Source organism: Schistocerca gregaria, chromosome 2 (assembly GCF_023897955.1).
Source record: "Schistocerca gregaria isolate iqSchGreg1 chromosome 2, iqSchGreg1.2, whole genome shotgun sequence".
NCBI lineage: Eukaryota > Metazoa > Arthropoda > Insecta > Orthoptera > Acrididae > Schistocerca > Schistocerca gregaria.
In genome coordinates, this window is record NC_064921.1 from 600,691,776 (window position 1) to 600,711,395 (window position 19,620).

General features: G+C 43.7%; 1 protein-coding gene across 1 annotated transcript in view; it reads left to right on the top strand.

Annotated features, from left to right (window-relative positions):
* Positions 1 to 19,620, top strand: part of LOC126334543 (lysosomal acid glucosylceramidase-like) — a 138,615-nt gene that overhangs the window by 21,010 nt on the left and 97,985 nt on the right. Inside the window, exon 2 of the mRNA XM_049996908.1 lies at positions 2,633 to 2,851. Coding sequence (XP_049852865.1) covers positions 2,633 to 2,851 — 219 coding nt within the window. The remainder of the gene's footprint in view (positions 1 to 2,632; positions 2,852 to 19,620) is intronic.

Consider the following 19,620-nt stretch of genomic DNA (forward strand, 5'->3'; position numbering starts at 1 on the left):
AATGAATTCTGTATTTGAGCCATAGTTAGATAATTTTTTTCATATTCCACGGACCTCATTGATATGGAATGAGATGAGTTTTTCAAGTACAGTACCCTTTCTCAGTGAAAAATCTGATAGCATGCTGATGATTTACATCACTTCCTACCCTCGTTGCTCCCAATAATCGAAAATTTGTAAGGTAAATTAAACTTTATACTTCATACTTCAATGCATTTAAAATTACAATGATAGGAATTTTCGCTTTTATGGTAATTTATGCTTAAGTACTCTCCCATCCATCTCATACACACATTCTACTGTTCCAGATATAGGGCAACTTCAATTTGCTATGCATTTATTATTATCATACTAAGTGATCGGTGTTGTTTGTGTATAATTCTCTTTTCATTTACAAGGTACAAGCTTTTTCCCTCAAGGATCTGATGATTCAAAATTTGTAACACATCGTTAACCATACACACCACAAAATGGACTGACATGACCCAGTGATAAAGTGAGATATGCAGGAGGGATATCCATAAAGTTGTGAGTCTCACTGCTAAAAAGCAGTATTTCATTATAATTATCTTATTGGAGATGTGGTTTGCCTATATAGGTACACTGAGGTGGAAGAAGTCATGGGATAGGAATATACCCATATGCAGGTGGTGATATCATTGTGTACAAAGGTGCTTTGGCAGAGAGTGCTTTGTTAGTGCTGTCGTTTGTGCTCAGGTGATCCAGATGAAAAATTTTACGATATGATTACGGCCGTACGATGGGAATTAACATCTTTTGGACGCAGAATGGTAATGCATGGGACATTCCAATTCGGAAATCGTTAGGGAATTCAATATTCCATGATCCACAGTGTCAAATGTGCTGAGAATACCAGATTTCAAGCATTATCTCTCACCATGGACAACGCAGTGGCTGACAGCCTTCACTTAACGACGGAGAGCAGCAGCATTTGCTTAGAGTTGTGAGTGCTAACAGGCAAGAAACATCGCGTGAAATAATTTGCAGAAATCAATGTGGGCAGTACGATGAACACATCTGTTAGAACATTGTGGCGAAATCTGGCATTAATGGGCTACGGCAGCGTCGCGACTGCCTCTGATAGCAGCACATCATATGCAGCGCCTCTTCTGGGGCTATGACCATATCGGTTGGACTCTAGTCGACTGGAAAAGCGTGCCCTGGTCTGGTGAGTCTCGATTTCAGTTGGTAAGAACTGATGGTAGGGTTCGAATGCGGCGCAGACCTCACGAAGTCATGGGCCCAGGTTGTCAACAAGGCAATGTGCAAAGTGGTGGTGGCTCCATAATGGTATAGGCTGTGTTTACATGGAATGGACTGGGCCTCTGGTCCATCTGAACCGAATATGGATTGGAAATGTTTATGTTTGGCTACTTGGAGAGCATTTGTTGCCATTCGTGGACTTCGTATTGCCAAACAATGTGGATGACAATGTGCCATGTCAGTGGGCCACAATTGTTCGCAATTGATTTGAAAAACATTCTGGACCGTTTGAATGAATGATTTGGCCACCCAGTCGCCCGACATGAATTCCGTCAATATTTATGGGACATAATCGATAGGTCAGTTCGTACACAAAATCCTGCACCGGCAACACTTTCGCAATTATGCATGACTATAGAGGCAGCATGCCTCGATATTTGCGCAGAGTACTTCCAGCGACTTGTTGAGTCCATCCCATGTCGAGTTGCTGCACTACACTGGACAGTAGAAGGTCTGACACCCCATAACATTTGTCACAACTCAGTGTAAATATGAAGCTGCTACATAACCGTTTTTTCCTTCGTTTGAAGGTACATGTTTGCAGTCCTGGTGCATGAAATATCCCACATCACAGTACCACAGCACACTGCTAGAGGAGGCAAAACAGAATGGAAGAGCCCATCCATAAAATGGGGATATGCTACGATGTATTATTTTGACTCCTCTAGCACTGTATTGTCATATTGTGGTGTGGTGATTTGAATGGAGATCTGCTAAAGCGAAGGTTGGCTGCGCCATTTTGTTGTGGCTAGTCTGGCGGCGTGCTACAGCACTGTGGCGTCAGAATCTGAACGTATACCAGAACTGCAGACATGTGCCTGCAAATAAACTAAAAAATACTTATGTAACTCTGTTTTTGTGAGATCATAGTTCTGGCTGTGAGCACTATGGTACTTAACATCTATGGTCATTAGACCCCTAGAACTTAGACCTACTTAAACCTAACTAACCCAAGGACATCACACAACACCTTGTCATCACGAGGCAGAGAAAATACCTAACCCCACCGGGAATCGAACCCGGGAACCCGGGCGCGGGAAGCGAGAACGCTACCGCACGACCAAGAGCTGCGGACAAGATCATAGCCAAAAGTTAGAAATTTATGGGTAGTTCTCGCAGTTCACCACATATTATACTTAATTATTGGAATCCTTTTTTATCACACGGTTTCTGTTCTCCATATTTTGCAGTATCTATCTTAGTATGACAGCAAAGACACTGTGCCAAATACAAACGCATGACAGATAGCCGACAAGGAGAGTGTCAGTGGTCAAAACCAACAGAAAGTGTCGAACTAATTTGTCCCGTTTGTGGGACCAGCTCATCCATTGTGTGTGGTGTGTTGCAGTGTGGTTCGCGTCCGGCGCCGGCACCAGAGTGGAAGGCGGCCAGCCGTGCGCGGCGCGCTGGTACAACTACTCGAGCTTCGTGTGCGTCTGCAACGCCACCTACTGCGACGCGCCGCCGCCGAGACCGGCGCTCAGCAATGGCGGCATCGCACACTACACCTCTTCCCGGTGCGGGCAACGGCTGGCATTGCGCTTGCGCAGTTTCACTGATGCAACCGGTGAGCGCTGAGACTCTTTGTAAACGCCTCTCGTGCGTAGGGACGTTACAGTGCGTTACATATTGGCTCTTATGATAAACTATGTGATCAAAAATATACGGACGCCGGCTGAAAATGACTTACAAGTTCGTGGCGCCCTCCATCGGTAATGCTGTAATTCAGTATGGTGTTGGCCCACCCACAGCCTTGATGACAGCTTCCACTCTCGCAGGCATACGTTCAATTAGGTGCTGGAACGTTTCTTGGGGAACGGCAGCCCATTCTTCACGGAGTGCTGCACTGAGGAGAGGTATCGATGTCGGTCGGTGAGGCCTGACACGAAGTCGGCGTTCCAAAACACCCCAGAGGTGTTCTATAGGATTCAGGTCAGGACTCTGTGCAGGCCAGTCCATTACAAGGAAGCTATGTCGTATAACCACTCCGCCACAGGCCGTGCATTATCAACAGGTGAGCGATCCTGTTGAAAGATGCAATCACCATCCCCGAATTGCTATTTAACAGCACGGCCACTCCCGTCGGAAGTTTGAGTGCTCCCTCAGGCAAGGGTGTGTGTGTTATTCTTAGCATAAGTTAGTTTAAGTAGTGGGTAATTCTAGGGACCGGTGACCTCAGCAGTTTGGTCCCATAGAAATTCACACACATTTGAACATCTGAGCTCTTCAACAGTGGGATGCAAGAAGGTGCTTAAAACATCACTGTAGGCCTGTGCTGTAATAGTGCCACGCAAAACAACAAGGGGTGCAAGCCTCCTCCATGAAAAACACGACCACACCATAACACCACAACCCCCGAATTTCCCTGTGGGACCACACAGGTGGCAGATGACGTTACCCGTGCATTCGCCATACCCACACTCTGCCATCGGATCGCCACATTGTGTACCGTGATTCGTCACTCCACACAACGTTTTTCCACTGTTCAATCGTCCAATGTTTACGCTCCTTGCACGAAGCGAGGCGTAATTTGGCATTTACCGGCATGATGTGTGGCTTATGAGCAGCCGCTCGACCGTGAAATCCAAGTTTTCTCACCTCCCGCCTAACTGTCGTAGGTTTTGCCGTGGATCCTGATGCAGTTTGGAATTCCTGTGTGATGGTCTAGATAGATGTCTGCCTATTACACATTACGACCCTCTTCAAGTGTCGGCGGCCTCTGTCAGTCAGCAGACGAGGTCGGCCTGTACGCTTTTGTGCTGTACGTGTCCCTTCACATTTCTACTTCACTATCATATCGGAAACGGTGGACCTAGGGATGTTTAGGAGTGTGGAAATCTCGCGTACAGACGTATGACACAAGTGACACCCAATCACCTGACCACGTTCGATGTCTGTGACTTCCGCGGAGCACCCCATTGTGCTCTATGATGTCTAATGATTACTGAGGTCACTGATATGGAGTACCTGGCACTAGGTGGCAGCACAATGCACCTAGTATGCAAAACGTATGTTTTGGGGATGTCCGGATACTTTTGATCACATAGTTTATGTGAAAGAATAAGTTGACTGTACCTGCAGAGGTGGTGCTGTAGCCGAGGGATCAACTTAGTGGTGGGTTCGGTTACTGGAAGACAGGGGAGGTACAGATTGACAGCTGAAGCCCGTGCACAAACAGACCAGTCAACGAAGACAACACAAGGTTTAATAGGGGAAACATTTTGCACCGTGGCATTAGGGAGCGCCATGACCAACATACTAAAAATCCCAGCTGTGGTGTGGATCACTTTCTTATGTTTTTCTTGAATAACTCGAATACTACGACTTCTAGGGAAACTATTTCCCAGTTAAAAAAATTAAACTACACCACAGTACCTACGAAAGAGATCGTGTTTATTTTCTCTGAGATTCATAGTTTCTCGGTAGCAGGGGACGGCACATTATTAAAAATTGTGATGGAATGGTATAAAATTAATGTTTATTGTTAAATGAAGTGGTTAAGAACAAATATTAAATGTGTGTATCACGTATAAATGCAGTAGAGCCATATTAATAGATAAATTGTATCCGGGTGTGTAATAGGGTGAAGGGGTGGAGGTGGGAAGTCGGAGGGCAGAAGTGTGAGGGAAGATAGTTCCCAGATTGTGGTCATGCACTTCCCTTCTTCATAGGTTTGCAGACTGATGAGCGAGCAGATGATTCCCCTTTCTATCCAGCCCACCATGTCACAAGAAGAAACTACAGGATGTTTCAAAACGTTATAGTGACCTTCATCAATACGCCTTATAAATAACTGGCGATGCAGTGTGCGTCTATGCCCGTTGGGCGTTTATTTTCCAAAAAGTGCCTTAACAGTACCTGGAATACAGATATGAATCACTAATAATACTAACCCAAGGAACGCATATGGACAGAATATTCTTAAATCTCTGCACGTTGTTTTACACTATTACAGGGAAAATTTATTCTTAGTCGTCCTGTATGGCAGCTGTAGAGTTCTTCCAGGAGAGGTAGCTTTCCCAATCATAAGCGCTGCTCTCTTTACAGTTTACAGATCGTACCTCCCCAGCATTTCCTGTCCAATTCTTTTACATGAGTAGACCATATAAATGCACTGTGCTCCTGTTTATATAGTGGAGTTATTTTCAATTTGTTATAGGAGTGCTAATAGGCAGTTGTTAATTTTCCTTGTTTGCTCGACTGGAACGCATATATTGCGTAGCTAGCTACTGCTAGCGTGTATGGAAACGTTAGTATTAACAGGTTACGTCAGTATGACCACTAACATTGCGGAATTTGGATGCTTTGCTTTCAACTTGTTCTGCTTTTAGTTCTTGTAGTACTGTTTCGTTTTTTGGTTGTCTGTTCTCGAGTAGCCTTTTGTTCTTCTTAGAAATTTCGTTTCTGCACTTTGTATTTTACCAAATGTTCCCTTTTGCGGTAAGCGACATTCTCTCCTATGAAGATGTGCTGCAAGAGTTAGTTACGTTAAATTTCACTCTCAGTTCTTGTCTGGTTTTATTTTTAAATAAATTATGAATATTTCCAAATAAAGCTAATTTTACATATACATCCCTTTTTCGGCTGTTTAGGCAAATTTTATATCCCATTGAGTGAAGCACTACATTTGTTCTAAAATTACATTATTCACAATGATTTTCGATCAGACTGGATTTCTGCCTCCGGAGGACATCACATTATGTAAAGGTTACCGCTGTCACAAATTTTGTCAACCGTTTAGAAAGTTCGTGACTGGTGGCGGTAATTAAAAAAAAACCTTTACATATTTCTTGAGACAGTCAAGGTCGAAAAATAGTCAAAATGACTTCAAAGACATCACATTAGTCTTTGTTTTGGAGAACTCAGCGTCATATTCTTCACAACGGTAATTCAGGTGATTCAGTGCACTTTGTAAACAGTCTTTTTTTTCGTACAATGTTAAGACTTCGTCTACATTACGCGATACATTCAACAAGGCGTCGTTTGGTATTTTAATACCTTGTTGTACGAGTTGCCTCCAGTTTAAGATACCGTCATTAATGTAAATGTTAAAAAAGTGAGTGACTTTGGACACCTTTGTCATGCTCCTTTATTTATTAAAATTTCTTCTGTTCTTGTTTCACCTGTATTAATGGTAATTTTTTTATTCTTAATATTGGCTTCTTATGGCTTTTACTAATTTTCTGGGCATCCGCTGCATTCCATTATAATCAAAATTCTGTTTCTGTTCACATTGTCAAACATCTTAACGAAATCCGCAAATTCTTTGTAAATTGTGTGTGTGTTATATTCTCGCCTTTCTCTTTTCCTTGTTGCAGATTAAAAAAAAATGGTGTGGTTGATCTTCCTTTTCTAAATTCAGTCTGTTCTTCACTAATTACATTTTCTGAAAATGTTTTAATTTCACTGTTTATTATTCTTGCATATAACTTATGTACTGAGTTGAGAAGACTTGTCGCTCTAAAATTTTTACAATTTTCCGGCCACTTTTCTTACTCAGAGATATTACTTCTCATGTCTTCCACGAGTGAAGTACAGGGTGTACATAAAGTCTGGGAACACTTTCAATGATTTATTGTAGAAGAACAAAACATTGTATAGATATCATACATATATCATTTTGGAGAGAAACCCTGAAAGTTTTTTTTCATGTATACCGCCACAGCATAGTTCGGTAGTTTGCTGATAGTCAGCGCTAGTCACAAACATGGCAGTGTTGCAGAAGGGAACAGCTCTTTCATGAATTAGCCTCCCCGATCACCAGATGTCACTCCTTGTGACTTTTTGTGTGGGGCACATTGAAGATGTGGTGTACGTACCGCCTCTACGACGTGCTGTAGCAGAGCTCCGGGAGAGAATACGGGAAGCGACTGGGACAGTCGACGGTGCCATGCTGGGACGGTTGTGGCAAGAATTCGATTATTGTATCGGCGTCTGCCGGGTCACCACTCCTGGTTCACATATCGAATGTTTGTGATAAAAAAAAGTTTGAGGCTTTCTCTTAAAAATGTAATATGTATGACATCTGTGCAATGTTTAGTTCTTGTGCAATAAATAATTGAAAGTGTTACCTGACAATATGTACACCCTGTGTTTCATTTGTCTACTATCATTGGTTGAATAAGTGTAACAGCCTCCTCTGTAACATCGAGCCTCCATATTTTAACAGCTCGGCACTGATTTTATGCTTTCCAGTTGTTTCTCTATTCTATTTCTTTCAGGAATTTCTGAAGCTCTTCCACTATAATGGAATCCGCTTCTACAGGTTTGCCGTCATCTTCGTTTTATGATTGATCTTGTTCTCTCTGCTGGTGCTATAGGACCGTGTAGTGCTGAACCCATCGATCCTTCTCTACCACATCCATTCTTTCTGTGTCGTTCTCATCCTTGTTTGTATGTCTTAACATTTAATATTCAAAGTTCTGTCTTTTGCGATTGTAATTCTCAATTTGGGTATTAAATCTGTCTGAAGTTTCTTTTTGTGTTTTCTTGATTGTTGTCTTAACGCACTTTCTTTTTTCCTTACGTAATTCTGTACTATTTCTCCAGTCGTGTTGCAAACGTATGTAAGCAATAAGTTTATTTTTTTGACAGCTTCTTCGATTTCCTCATTCCATAATCTCAGACCTGCTCTGCTCTTAATTTTTCCCGAGGGCTTGTATCATTGTCGGCTCTATGTAGCAGCGAACATTGTGCCATTCCATTTCCAGATCACTTTCAGTAGGTGTTTCTAGCAGATATTGCTTCAGTCTTTTTTCATAGAGCTGATCGACGCTTTCACATATTGGACAACATTGATGAAGCTTTCGTGTTTAACATTATGTCCACAGTTCACACTTTGCTTCTCGTATACAGGATGAATCACCTAAAATTTGTCTCGTAAATTTTGAGGAAAAGGATGATGATTTTGATGGGCGATTTTCACAGAATGGGTTGTTAGTCAGGGGCTCGTATTGTTTGCTAATCAACAGATTGTAATAATAATAAGAAGAAGAAGAATGTAGGATAAATTGGAATGTCAGTGATGTTTGTTGTAGGATTCTTGTGCCAGTCGATTATGAGACATCGTATTTTGAAAAGTGCGACACCGGCACTTCTACAATACTTGTACACATTAAAGAACGACACATGTGCATACACTAGTAATGTGGATTGTGACCAGTAACGAGACAATTCACCATCATTGGTTGTGTTCAAAATGACCACCGGCAGCGGCAATACACGCTTCCAATCTCTTATGGAATGACTGTTGGATACTTGCTAACATTTCAGCGGAGATGCCCGAGCACGCTGCAGTAACACTTTGTCGCATATCCTTGGGTGTAACCGGTATGTCATTGCAGACAGCGTCTTTCAGATTTCGCCACAGAAAAAAATCTACAGACCTCAAATCCAAGAAATGGGTCGGCCGAGGTACAAGTTCTGTGCGTCCAACCCAACGATTTGGAAGCAATTCTTGTAGACATGCTGTGCTACTTCGTGCACTATGGGTTGGACAGCCATCATGCTGGTAACACACATTCTTCCTAGTCTGCAGAGGAACGCCTTCTAGTATCTGTGAAAGATGGCCTGTTAGGAAGCGGCGATACTTATGCGCATTCATTGTTCCGTCTGTGAAAAACGGGCACATGAGGTGATGGTTCACTATCCCACACAACATGTTTACACTCCACGGACGCTGACGTGCCGCCTAACGAAGCCAATGGGGATTGTCAACAGACTAGTAGTACATGTTTCGGCGGTTGACGTGGCCATCATTGGCAAACGTTGCTTCATCACTTAATAAGATAGATGATACATCTGGAGTATCCTGTCGTAACGACCAGGTCCAAACGCTCACACCATTCTTATACTCGCTTCCATACAATTCTTGATGGAGAGAGGTGTGTTAGGGATGGAACTTATGCCGATAAAGAATGCGTAGTGTGTAGGACACGTACCTGATTCGTGCCACTTCCTCGTGTGATACCGCAGGCGTTAACGTGCAGATCAACCGCGACAGCAGCAAGAACGTTAGTTTCCCCCTCTTCTAACGTCACATTTTTCCTTCTGTTACGTTGTCTAGGTGTTACACTACCATTTTCACGTAACTGGTTGAAGATGTTGATAAATAATTGCCGAGAAGGTTGACATTTATTGGGATATCATGCCGCATACACCGTACAAGAACTAACTGGATTCTTCCTACACTCTTTATACTCCATGAGCATGTCGGCTTTTTCTACACTCTTAAATCTCACATTTCAGTCATATAATCTACTACTTGGATTTCCACACACTAACTGACTATAGTCGATTAAAATTACTCGATAGTTGACATTTCATCACAGCAAGCTGGAGCTGGTTTTCTCCAATCAAATCAGAGCGCCGCCCCCCCCCCCCCTCCCGTCACGCCGAACCGTTCGGAATTGCCAAACTGCCACAACAGTAGGTCAGTTCACCTCGTCAAGCTTTCTTTTTTGGACCCTGGATCCTGGATTTCGCCCCTTAATTTCGTACTTCAGCACACATGCTAACCAACAAAACAGCACACACACACACACGCACACACACACACACACACACACACACACACACACACACACACACACACGATGCTAACAACATACGCGTCTTATACACAGCACCAAGCAAACACTATTCGATTCTTCCGCATGCGATTCACCGTCTTACATACACTTACTATCATCACAAAGATCGGCTTACATTAGAAAAGTATTTCACGACATTGCGTGAAGCAAACTTGCTAGTGGACTGTCAGAGTCGTAAATGTAACAACTTTACGCATCGTAGCGTCGTATCGCAGTGGTTAGCGCAGTAACATGATGTATAGAACGAAATTAGAATTATATTAATACCTTCAGCTGTTGACGGTCGTTGATATATGTAAACTGGGACAGGTAAAAATGTGTACCCCGACCGGGACTCGAAACCGGGACCTCTTGCTTACATGGCTGACGCTCTATCCCTGTGACCCACCGAGCGCACAGAGTATACAGCGACTGCAGGAACTATCTCTTGCATACCTCTCTCGAAACCCATATTCTCACCTTGTGTGTCCACATATTACATTCGTAGTGTCCCATACCAACACACTCTTACTTGTGCAAGACATTCTTACGAAGTCCTGTAAGAGTTAAGGGAATATGTGTGCATTCGCACAGAAGAAGAAGAAGATCATGGCCGGTATTGGGAGAACTATAACTCCTGAAACGTAATGAGTTTTTTTTCCATTTCTGAATCTGATCAAAAGAATGTCGTTCTTATTTTTTTTCAGTTACTTGAGTTAGATGATTTTTTAAAATTTCTAATACTTCGCCGCGTCATTTTCATTACTATTACTATCCACCAGTATTGTGTATAATCTACTAGCAAGTGCCACTAGGACTGCTCATCGCATGGTAAAGTGTCAATGCGTGTACTCAGTGTGACGGTAGTTTCAGGTCACCAATGAATGCTTTGTTTATTTTTATTTTCTTAATAGCTGAACTCATGGAGAATTTTCCTTTTGGCGTATTAAGGGTCGATGGTTCGCCTAAGACGTTCTTAATGTGTTTGTTTGGCGTGTAACGATCTGCATCTGCAGTGGTGTAGACGACTCTATTTTGAAGCGTCTGAAGCTTGTGCAGGTGCGTGTTTGCAGTCACTGACCATGTAATATAACCAGAAGCATGACAGTCCAGTGTAAGCCTAACTTGGTCTCTAAAGTGTGCCCCCGCCTCCCGTTAAGGAGTGGATACAATTTCTTATAAACAGCATTTCGGAACTTGCTAACTTGTGCGGTGAAAGTTCAGCATCTATTCAGCTGAAAGCCGCGATAGGTCGCCGAGTCGCCCGACTCTAATACACTACCGGCCACAGAGATCTGTCTGTTAGGGGAGGAGGGGTCAACTTATTTGTGAATATTACTGCTACGGATTTTCGCGGGTTTAATGTTGCATCAGCGGGCGGTTTCGTCTAGGTGCTCCTGCAGCCTAATGTTTTATCTGCTTTTATAGACCACCATATCATCAGCATATAGCCCTGTTTCGCCACCTGCCAATTCTGGTTCGTCCTTGGTGTGTAGTGATTACGATATTGGGCGTAGAACCGAGCCCTGCAAAACCCCAGCCACAGCATCTCTAATAGTATTTACATGTTTCTCGCACCTGAAGGAGTATTGCCTCCCCGCTAGGAACGAGTCAGTCACGCTGATCACGTATCCTGGAATTTTTAACTGGGATAAGTTGTAAATTAAACCATCATGCCAGACTTTGTCAAAGGCTTTCTCGATGTCGAGAATGATTGCTGCAATACTGTGTTTCCTATCTCGTCCTTCACATGTGTTCGCAGGAATTGATGAATTATGATATGTTCTGGATGGAAGCCAGACTGCTCAGGTGAGTCTGTGTTGTTGTCACGGAGGAATCTGGTGTGGTCTCTGAGGATAAAACACTCTAGTAAGCTCCCAAGAAAACACGTGAGAGAAATGGGTCCACAGCTTTGGGGAAGGATGCGATTATTATTGGGTTTGCGTAAGGTTATGATCTGAGCAATCTTTCAGACGGTTGGGAAGTAATTTAGTGACAGGAATTGGTTGTATAAAGTGACTGCTGTAGAAGATAGGTGATTTAGGTATGGGATATGGGCCTTGTCGGGACAGGGGATTGGTTGTTCCCTAGCTCTCTGATGTAGGTGCACACAAGGCGATGGAAAACAGGCGTAAAATCTGTTTCTGCCTCTCTTGCCTCAATCGAGCTACTCGTCCAATATTATTTCCTCCTGCCTATCAAAGGTCGGCGGGATCGCGGTAAAGCTGCCAGTCCTTCCTCAGTCGCTGGTAGTGACTATTACGTCCCAAACATCATGGGGCAGATCCCTAGCCTCAGGTTCATTGGTAAGTCTGGTGTTTGTCCCTGGAGCACAGAAGTGGAGGATGGTTATAAAATACTCGACTGTCGAGACCATCTCTCTTTTATTCCGCACTTTCTGTATGTCGTGTAGGTGGTGTCCTAACAGTTCAGTAGATTGTTACCAGTTAGTTAAGAACGTTGTTTTTACCATACACCGGATTGTGTCTTCGATATTGTCACATCCCAGGACGACTGGGCTGTGGTATGAGTCCCGCTAATAGTGAAGTGTTGGTACAGCTCTTCAAGGCAGGCCTCTACAAGGGAAGATGTCTAAGATATCTGTCATGCAGTCGGCCATGTAGAGGATGTGAGTAGGTTCGTCGGGAGCAGTTACCCCACGGAGGAGCTGATCTCGATAAACTGTCTATCTCAATTTGCTGCCATTTGTAGTGCTCTACGCTCAGTCCGTATTTTTGGAGTTCAAGTCCTCTGCTATTATAACTCGTTCACCAATGCCGAGCAAGCTCCGAAGCTCTTGTAAGGGGTAGTTTCTTTTTGGAGGCTTTTATGCGGAAATTACCGAAATAATATGGTTGTCTACCTTTATCTCTGTCCTGGCAGCCTCGAACGAGGCCGCGCTTGGCATATCGACCGTTCGGTGGCGAATGCTCCTCACAAGGACGCAAAGTCCTCCACCTGCGCGGTCTTTCGATCGACCTTACGAATAGAGTAACGGCGCATCTTGAACCTATCGGTCGGTTACGGACACTTCTCCGTGGACATCTACGGCATGCTGGTCTGGAAAAGACTTTAACGAGGGGATTTTGGAAGAAACACTGTCAGCATTCCACGTTAATATTCTGAAGGCCCTTGTCCTATTGAAGTCCATCGCTCAAGAGAGACATAGCGGCTTCAGCTACGATCAGCATCTTTTACGAATCGATCTTTTTCGGCGCGGACCGCCTTTAGCGTCTCCTCACTCACTTTGGCCTATTTAGCACAGGTGAGCTCAGTGAACAGTTGTTTTGTTTTCGTCCATACTACTACTTCCCAAAAAATAGAAAGCAAAGAGCTTGCAGTAGAAGGATTTGTTTCATAATATCGAAGATCAAGCATTGCTCGTAGCTCTCAAGGTATGCTATTTTAACTAAAGTTCAGTCTTGATCACAACACTTATGTCTCAAAAACATAGGTGACCGGTTTCGGTTATATTTATATAACCATCTTCAGACCCATGGCTTCCTTGGAGAATGGTAGGCGGAGATCTCCTCAGCTGCTGCGAAGTCAACTGATTATGAACTGATCACGGATAACGCGGATAACGAATTTGCATTTGGGACATTGGCTACAATCTGCTGGTTTTCTGACTCCCCCTTCCCCTCTACCCGTCCTCTGTCCCCTTCTCATTTCCGGTTTTCGTCAATGACGAGCTTCTTGTCGTCCGAAGTGTCCTTCTCCTGCAGTCACCCTAGCCCTGCTATTGTGATATGTTATCAGTGCAGCCCTATTTCGATTGCGGGTATTCTTGCAAGTGCCGTAAGGGACTGATGATAACTCCCTTGAGGTATGCGATGAAGCCACGCTAGTCGGTAAATTTCTTTTATGGTACCACCATGGGACACTGGTTGATGGTTAGTTCTCACCTTCATAGCTGAATGGCGGGTATCCACACCAGAGCCTGTTACTGTACCTCAGAAAACACAGGTAGACACACAGCGCATGAAGCCCTAGCCTACATATGCCCCATCACTCTCTGGAGGAGCAGAGAGGATGCCCTGCAGCGGCCCAGGAAAGTAGAGGGAATGGGAAGGGCGACACCAAAACCAGCTCCTCTGCCACGCAGATCGCGGCCGCGTCCTCCGCACCAGCCATTATACCGGCAATCGATCGCAACATGCGCCTCTGTCAGGTACAACACGATAACTTTGCTCCAGGCATCACGACAGTTTTGCCAAACGCTACGAATACTCCCCAAGGAGAGCCCTAAGGCGCCAGTAGTTGATCGCCATGCTCCGCAAACGCTTATGCTGCGTCCACATCTTGCGGGATGCTTGCAGTTGGTACGAGTACATTCCTTATACAGCGTGGCGCACGAAAAACCAGCCGGTAGTACAGGCTGCTCGCACATACGAATTCTTGCCCGCCACTAGCAGGTACAATAACAGACAAATAAATCTGTAATAATTAAGAACAACTAATACGCCAATACAAAGGTCTATATTTACTGAGCTGATCTTGTCTTTCACATTGCATTATATTGGATGCTGAAAATGACTTCCCTGTGCTTCAGTGCACCTTTGCGCACGTCCTAACATGTCAATATAGGCTTTGTGCAACTTTGCCGCAACACTTCTCAAAATTTCATTATAAATATTGTCCTTCAAGTCTTCGAACGATGTTCAAATGTACGTGAATTCTCAAGGGACCAACTGCTGAGGTCATGGGTCCCTAGACTTACACACTACTTAAACTAACTTATTATAAGAACAACACACACACCTATGCCCGAAAGAGTGGCCGCGAAACCCATGACATGGCCGCCTCAAACCGCGCGGTCACTCTACGCTGCTCTAACGTTACTGAGTCATTTGCGTACAACTTCCCTTTAGACTGCCTCACAGATAAAAGTCAACAGTAATTCCATGCCTTGCCTTATCTTCTTCTTTCAGTTCGTGTACACATGCCGTTTTGTAGAGCTTCATCCCTGCATGTCCGCCTACTGCATCTGAGTGTCAGCGTGACAGCCGGGTTCGATTCTCGGCGGGGTTGGAGATTTTCTCCGCTCAGCGACTGAGTGTTGTGTTGTCCTAACCATCCTCATTTCATCCACATCGACGCCCAAGTCGCCGAAGTGGCGTCAAATCGAAAGACTTGCACCCGGCGAACGGTCTACCCGACGGGAGGCCCTAGTCACATGACATTTACATCCCTATATGGTGTAAACCGAATTGACAAGATGTAGGCGAAACTTTCACTCGTTGCGACAATTTACGTGTCAAGTTCTGTAAGTTCTGGATCATTCGTGCTAGAATATTTGCGATCACAGCAGGTGTACGCACGGACGGCGCTAGATTCTTTTTTGCGTTTGCAACTGACCCGGTAGTATTCTAAACTGCTCTTTGTCGGTACGGAAACTTCTTTTCAAAAAATGTCTGGCCTTTCCGTAAGTGAACCAGTAGAAACGTACGCCTTCACTAATGCTATTCTTGTTTGTAGAGGGTGCATTTCTGTGAGATATTTACTTTAAACTCCCTAAGCAAGTCGCAACGGCTTTTGTACTGTCAGTACAAAACGTAGTCGCAAGGACTTCGAAGTAATAGGTGACAAACGGCGGGCGACAATGAGCTGTCTAGTGTTGGGGGCTGGTTTTTCGTGCTCCACTCTGTATAATCAAATGCGCCGAAATATGAAGAACTGCAGTGCCATGTTATGTAGTAAAGAGACAACAGCGAGACCGCCCAAACTGTGTCCTCCTCCGTAGCGTAGCGGTAGCGTTACCGCCTACCACGCAGGGGGCCCGGGCTCGATTCCCGTCATGGGAGTAGATGTTGTGTGTTCATCAGCATCATCATGCCGGCACGGTAGCTGAGCCTGTTCGGTCAGAGGGTTTAGCTATCTGTAATAAGAAACTGAGTGAACGTATCAACGAACAACTTGTCCGGGTTTCATCAGAAGTCCGCCACGAACAAATTTAACGAACTCTATAGGACAAAACGAGAGAAAAAAAATACTGTTCAGATCGGCAGCCGACAGCCAACTGAGGCGGCTGCCCCTTTGGAACAAAGAAGTGGAATCGCTCAGCGCTCACGACGAGTATGCGTTTCTACACATGGGACACGTTATTTTGCACAAGTATGCTTACAACTGCATCGATACTTTGATAATACTGGGATAAAATCGATACCACTAGCATCACTAGGTTTCGGTATATGTTTTTATGTACTTCTATGCTTTTATTCAAAATGTCAGGATTTCTTTAGAATACAAGGTTTAACGAGGACATTACACTATTTTTCCATGAACCAACAGACACAGAAAAAGATTGTTTGTCGTTACAAATTAAATACAAGAAACAGTTACTGACATTGTCTGCAATTTATCTTCTTCATTAGCTGAAACCGTGGAACCAGTGAGCTCAGTAATAAACTGGAGAGATTACTGCACGAAGCGAAGCCGAACGAGTAACGCCACAGCTACCATGCAAACAGTCATATTGTCCTGTTACACAGGGGGAAGTGAAATTCCTATAAACTGATACTGCACAAAGTTGTCTCAGTTGAGTTTGTAAGTTACTGGATGAATCATTCGAAAGTCGCAAGCACAAGCCCTAATAATGACTGAATATAACCGCCGGGAATATGGTGTACTTGCTAAACATCGCCATGGTATTCTGCGCGAAGTCACAATTGACTAGTCGCTCCAGTTTGGTACTGTGCTCACTCAGTGAAACACACGGTAAACTGGATGCCCGCCAAGAGTTTCTCAGGAAGTCATTAGAGTTTCCAGGAACGACTCATAAACAACAGCATAGCCTATGCTATGAACATTGTGAGATGCACTCATTCAGTACTGACGCAGTGACACGTCTTATAAAGTAATATGAAGAAAGGCAAACGCACGTTCATGGCTTTTGATGAAGTTGTGTGGAAAACATTGTATGAAATTCAGAAGTAGTGAACATTGTTTACAACATGTATAAAAACCAATCTTTAGTTATTTGAGTTGAAGGATGTGAAAAGGACCGAGTAAAAATGGGAGTAGGATGTAGTAACACCCCCCCCCCCCCCCCAATGTTATTTATCCTCTTCATAGAGTACAGTGTAGAACTGCTACGTGAAATTCGGAAAAGAAATTGAAGGTCAAGGAGAATTAATAAAAAGATTAAGGTTTGCCGATTGCGATGCTATAAGGCTTGAACATTAGTGGAAGCCAGCGGATTGAGATATGTTTTGTACTGCCAAGGACAATTAACCACCCTTCGTACCCTGCCCTTTGTGCCCTGTTGCACAGTGCTTTCACCGAGAGAAAGCCTGTGAAGCAACACCAGCAGCAACTAATAAAAACACCAAGGTTCTCAATCTTGAAAAAACAAAGATGAGTCGGGATTATGATGGTTGTTACGTCCTACCTACATTTTGCTTAACTTTGCGGAAGTGCTACTGATATTTTGTACCACCATTATTTTCACTAATGCAGCTAGGGCATGAATTATTCTTGGACACTGTGGCTGAGCGGTTCTAGGCGCGTCGGTCTGGAACCACGTGGCTGCTACGGTCGCAGGTTCGAATCCTGCCTCGGGCATGGATGTGTGTGATGTCCTTATGTTAGTTAGGTCTCAGTAGTTCTAGGTCCAGGGGACTGATGACTCAAATGTTAAGTCCCATAGTGCTTAGAGACATTTGAACCATTTTTTTTGTTCTTGGACAGGAAAAGCTAACGCTAATGAAACAAGGTAACTGATACATAACATCCCACCTAAATTGTGCAAGACCGTATGAAAACTCACCCGTACGCACACTAGTGCCAAGGAAGACGTATTAAGCGTCCTCAGTTGTCGAGTGCCACGGTCAAAGTGCTTTCGCGAGTGGAAGGGTTCGAGTGTGGCTCAGATACCACGAAGCCATAGGCCCAAATTGTCAACAAGGCATTGTGCAAGCTGGTGGTGGCTCCGTGCTGGTATGGACTGTGTTAGCATGGAATGGACTAGGTACTCTGGTGCAACTGAACCGAATATTGATTGGAAATGGTTATGTTTGACTACTTGGAGAGCATTTGTTGCTATTCATGGACATCATGTTGCCAAAAAATGATGGAATTTTTATACATGACAGTGTGCCATGTCATTGGACCACAATTATTCGAGATTGCTTTGAAAAACATCTAGACAATTCGAGTGACTGACTTGGCCACCCATATCGCCCGACACGAATCCCATCAAACATTTATGGGACATAATCGAGAGGCCAGTTCGTTCACAAAATCGTGCACCAGCAACACTTTCGCAATTATGGACGGCTGTAGAGGCAGCACGGCTCAATATTTGTGCAGGTGACTTCCAACGACTTGTTGAGTCTAGACCACGTCGAGTTACTGCACTACGCTTGACAAAAGAAGGTCCGGCACGACATTAAGAAGTATCCCATGACTTTTATCACCTCTGTGTATTGAGGCTCTAACTTCTTGGTCATCATGCTTTGCCGAGGGTTTCCACTTTTTCACCCACTTTCACGTCATATTTGAGTGTACCCAGAGCATCTGACATTAAACTTCTTGTCTCCTTAAGTAGATGTTCCATTCCATTGCTCAGTCACATTGTAATTATGACAGAGACAGCTAAGAAAACAGAGCAGATAGTACCTTGCAAAGAGATTATAAGCTTAATGTCAATAAAAGTATAACAAAGTAATATATAAGAAACTATCAGCCTCGATTGCGGTAGTGAAACCAACCTTTACCTAGGGTTCAGCCCAAATAATTGAGCCTGAATCTATAATTTGTCTAAGAGGGCATGGTCTAGAAATAAAACTAAAACAGCCTGAATAGGCGTAGTCACATTTTAAAAATGCCCTCTTAGAGAAATTATAGATTCAGGTATATCTGCAGAAGAAGGCTCAGTTATTTGGCTGAAACCTAGGTAAAGGTTGGTTTCATTACCGCAATCGAGGCTGATACTTTCTTATATATTAGATTATCGCGACTGCTGACTGTGCTGTAATGTTGAAAGTATAAAACAAAGTAGATGAATGACATCAGATAATACTAGGGAAATTAAGTTAATAGGCTTCAACAAACGAGGATCGGTGATCACGAAGTAGATGAAGTTAAGGAATTCTGCTACCTAGGCAGAAAAATAACACATAACGGACGGAGCAAGGAGGACATAAAAAGCAGCTTAGCACAGGAAAGGAAGAAAGTCACGGCCTAGAGAAGTCTGCTAGTGTCAAACACAGATCTTATTTCCAGGAAGAAATTTCTGAGAATGCACGTTTGGAGCACAGCACCGTATGGTAGTGAGAGATGGACTGTGGGAAAAACGGACAGAAGAGAATCGAGGCATTTGAGATGTGGTGCTACAGAATAATGTTGAAAATTAGGTGGACTGATTGGTAAGGAATGAGGAGGTGCTCCTCAGAATCGGCGGGGAAAGAAATATATGGAAAACACTGACAAGAAGAAGGAATAGGATGACAGGACACAGGTTAAGACATCTGGGAATAACTTTCTTGGTACTAAAGGCAACTGTAGAGGGTAAAAACTGTAGAGGAAGATCGAGACTGGAGTATATCAAATAACAGAGAATGCTGTGTGCAAGTGCTAATCGGAAAGCGGAATTCGTGGTGGTGCCACATCAAACGAATCAGAAGACCGAAAAAAAAGAAGCTTGAGGAGTACTGACTTGCTATCGGAAAAATATGAAAATAAATTTAATAATCGGTAAGTCCCTTCTGGATGTATTTGACTGAAATGAAACATTGTATGGAACTAAAACATGGATGATCAACTG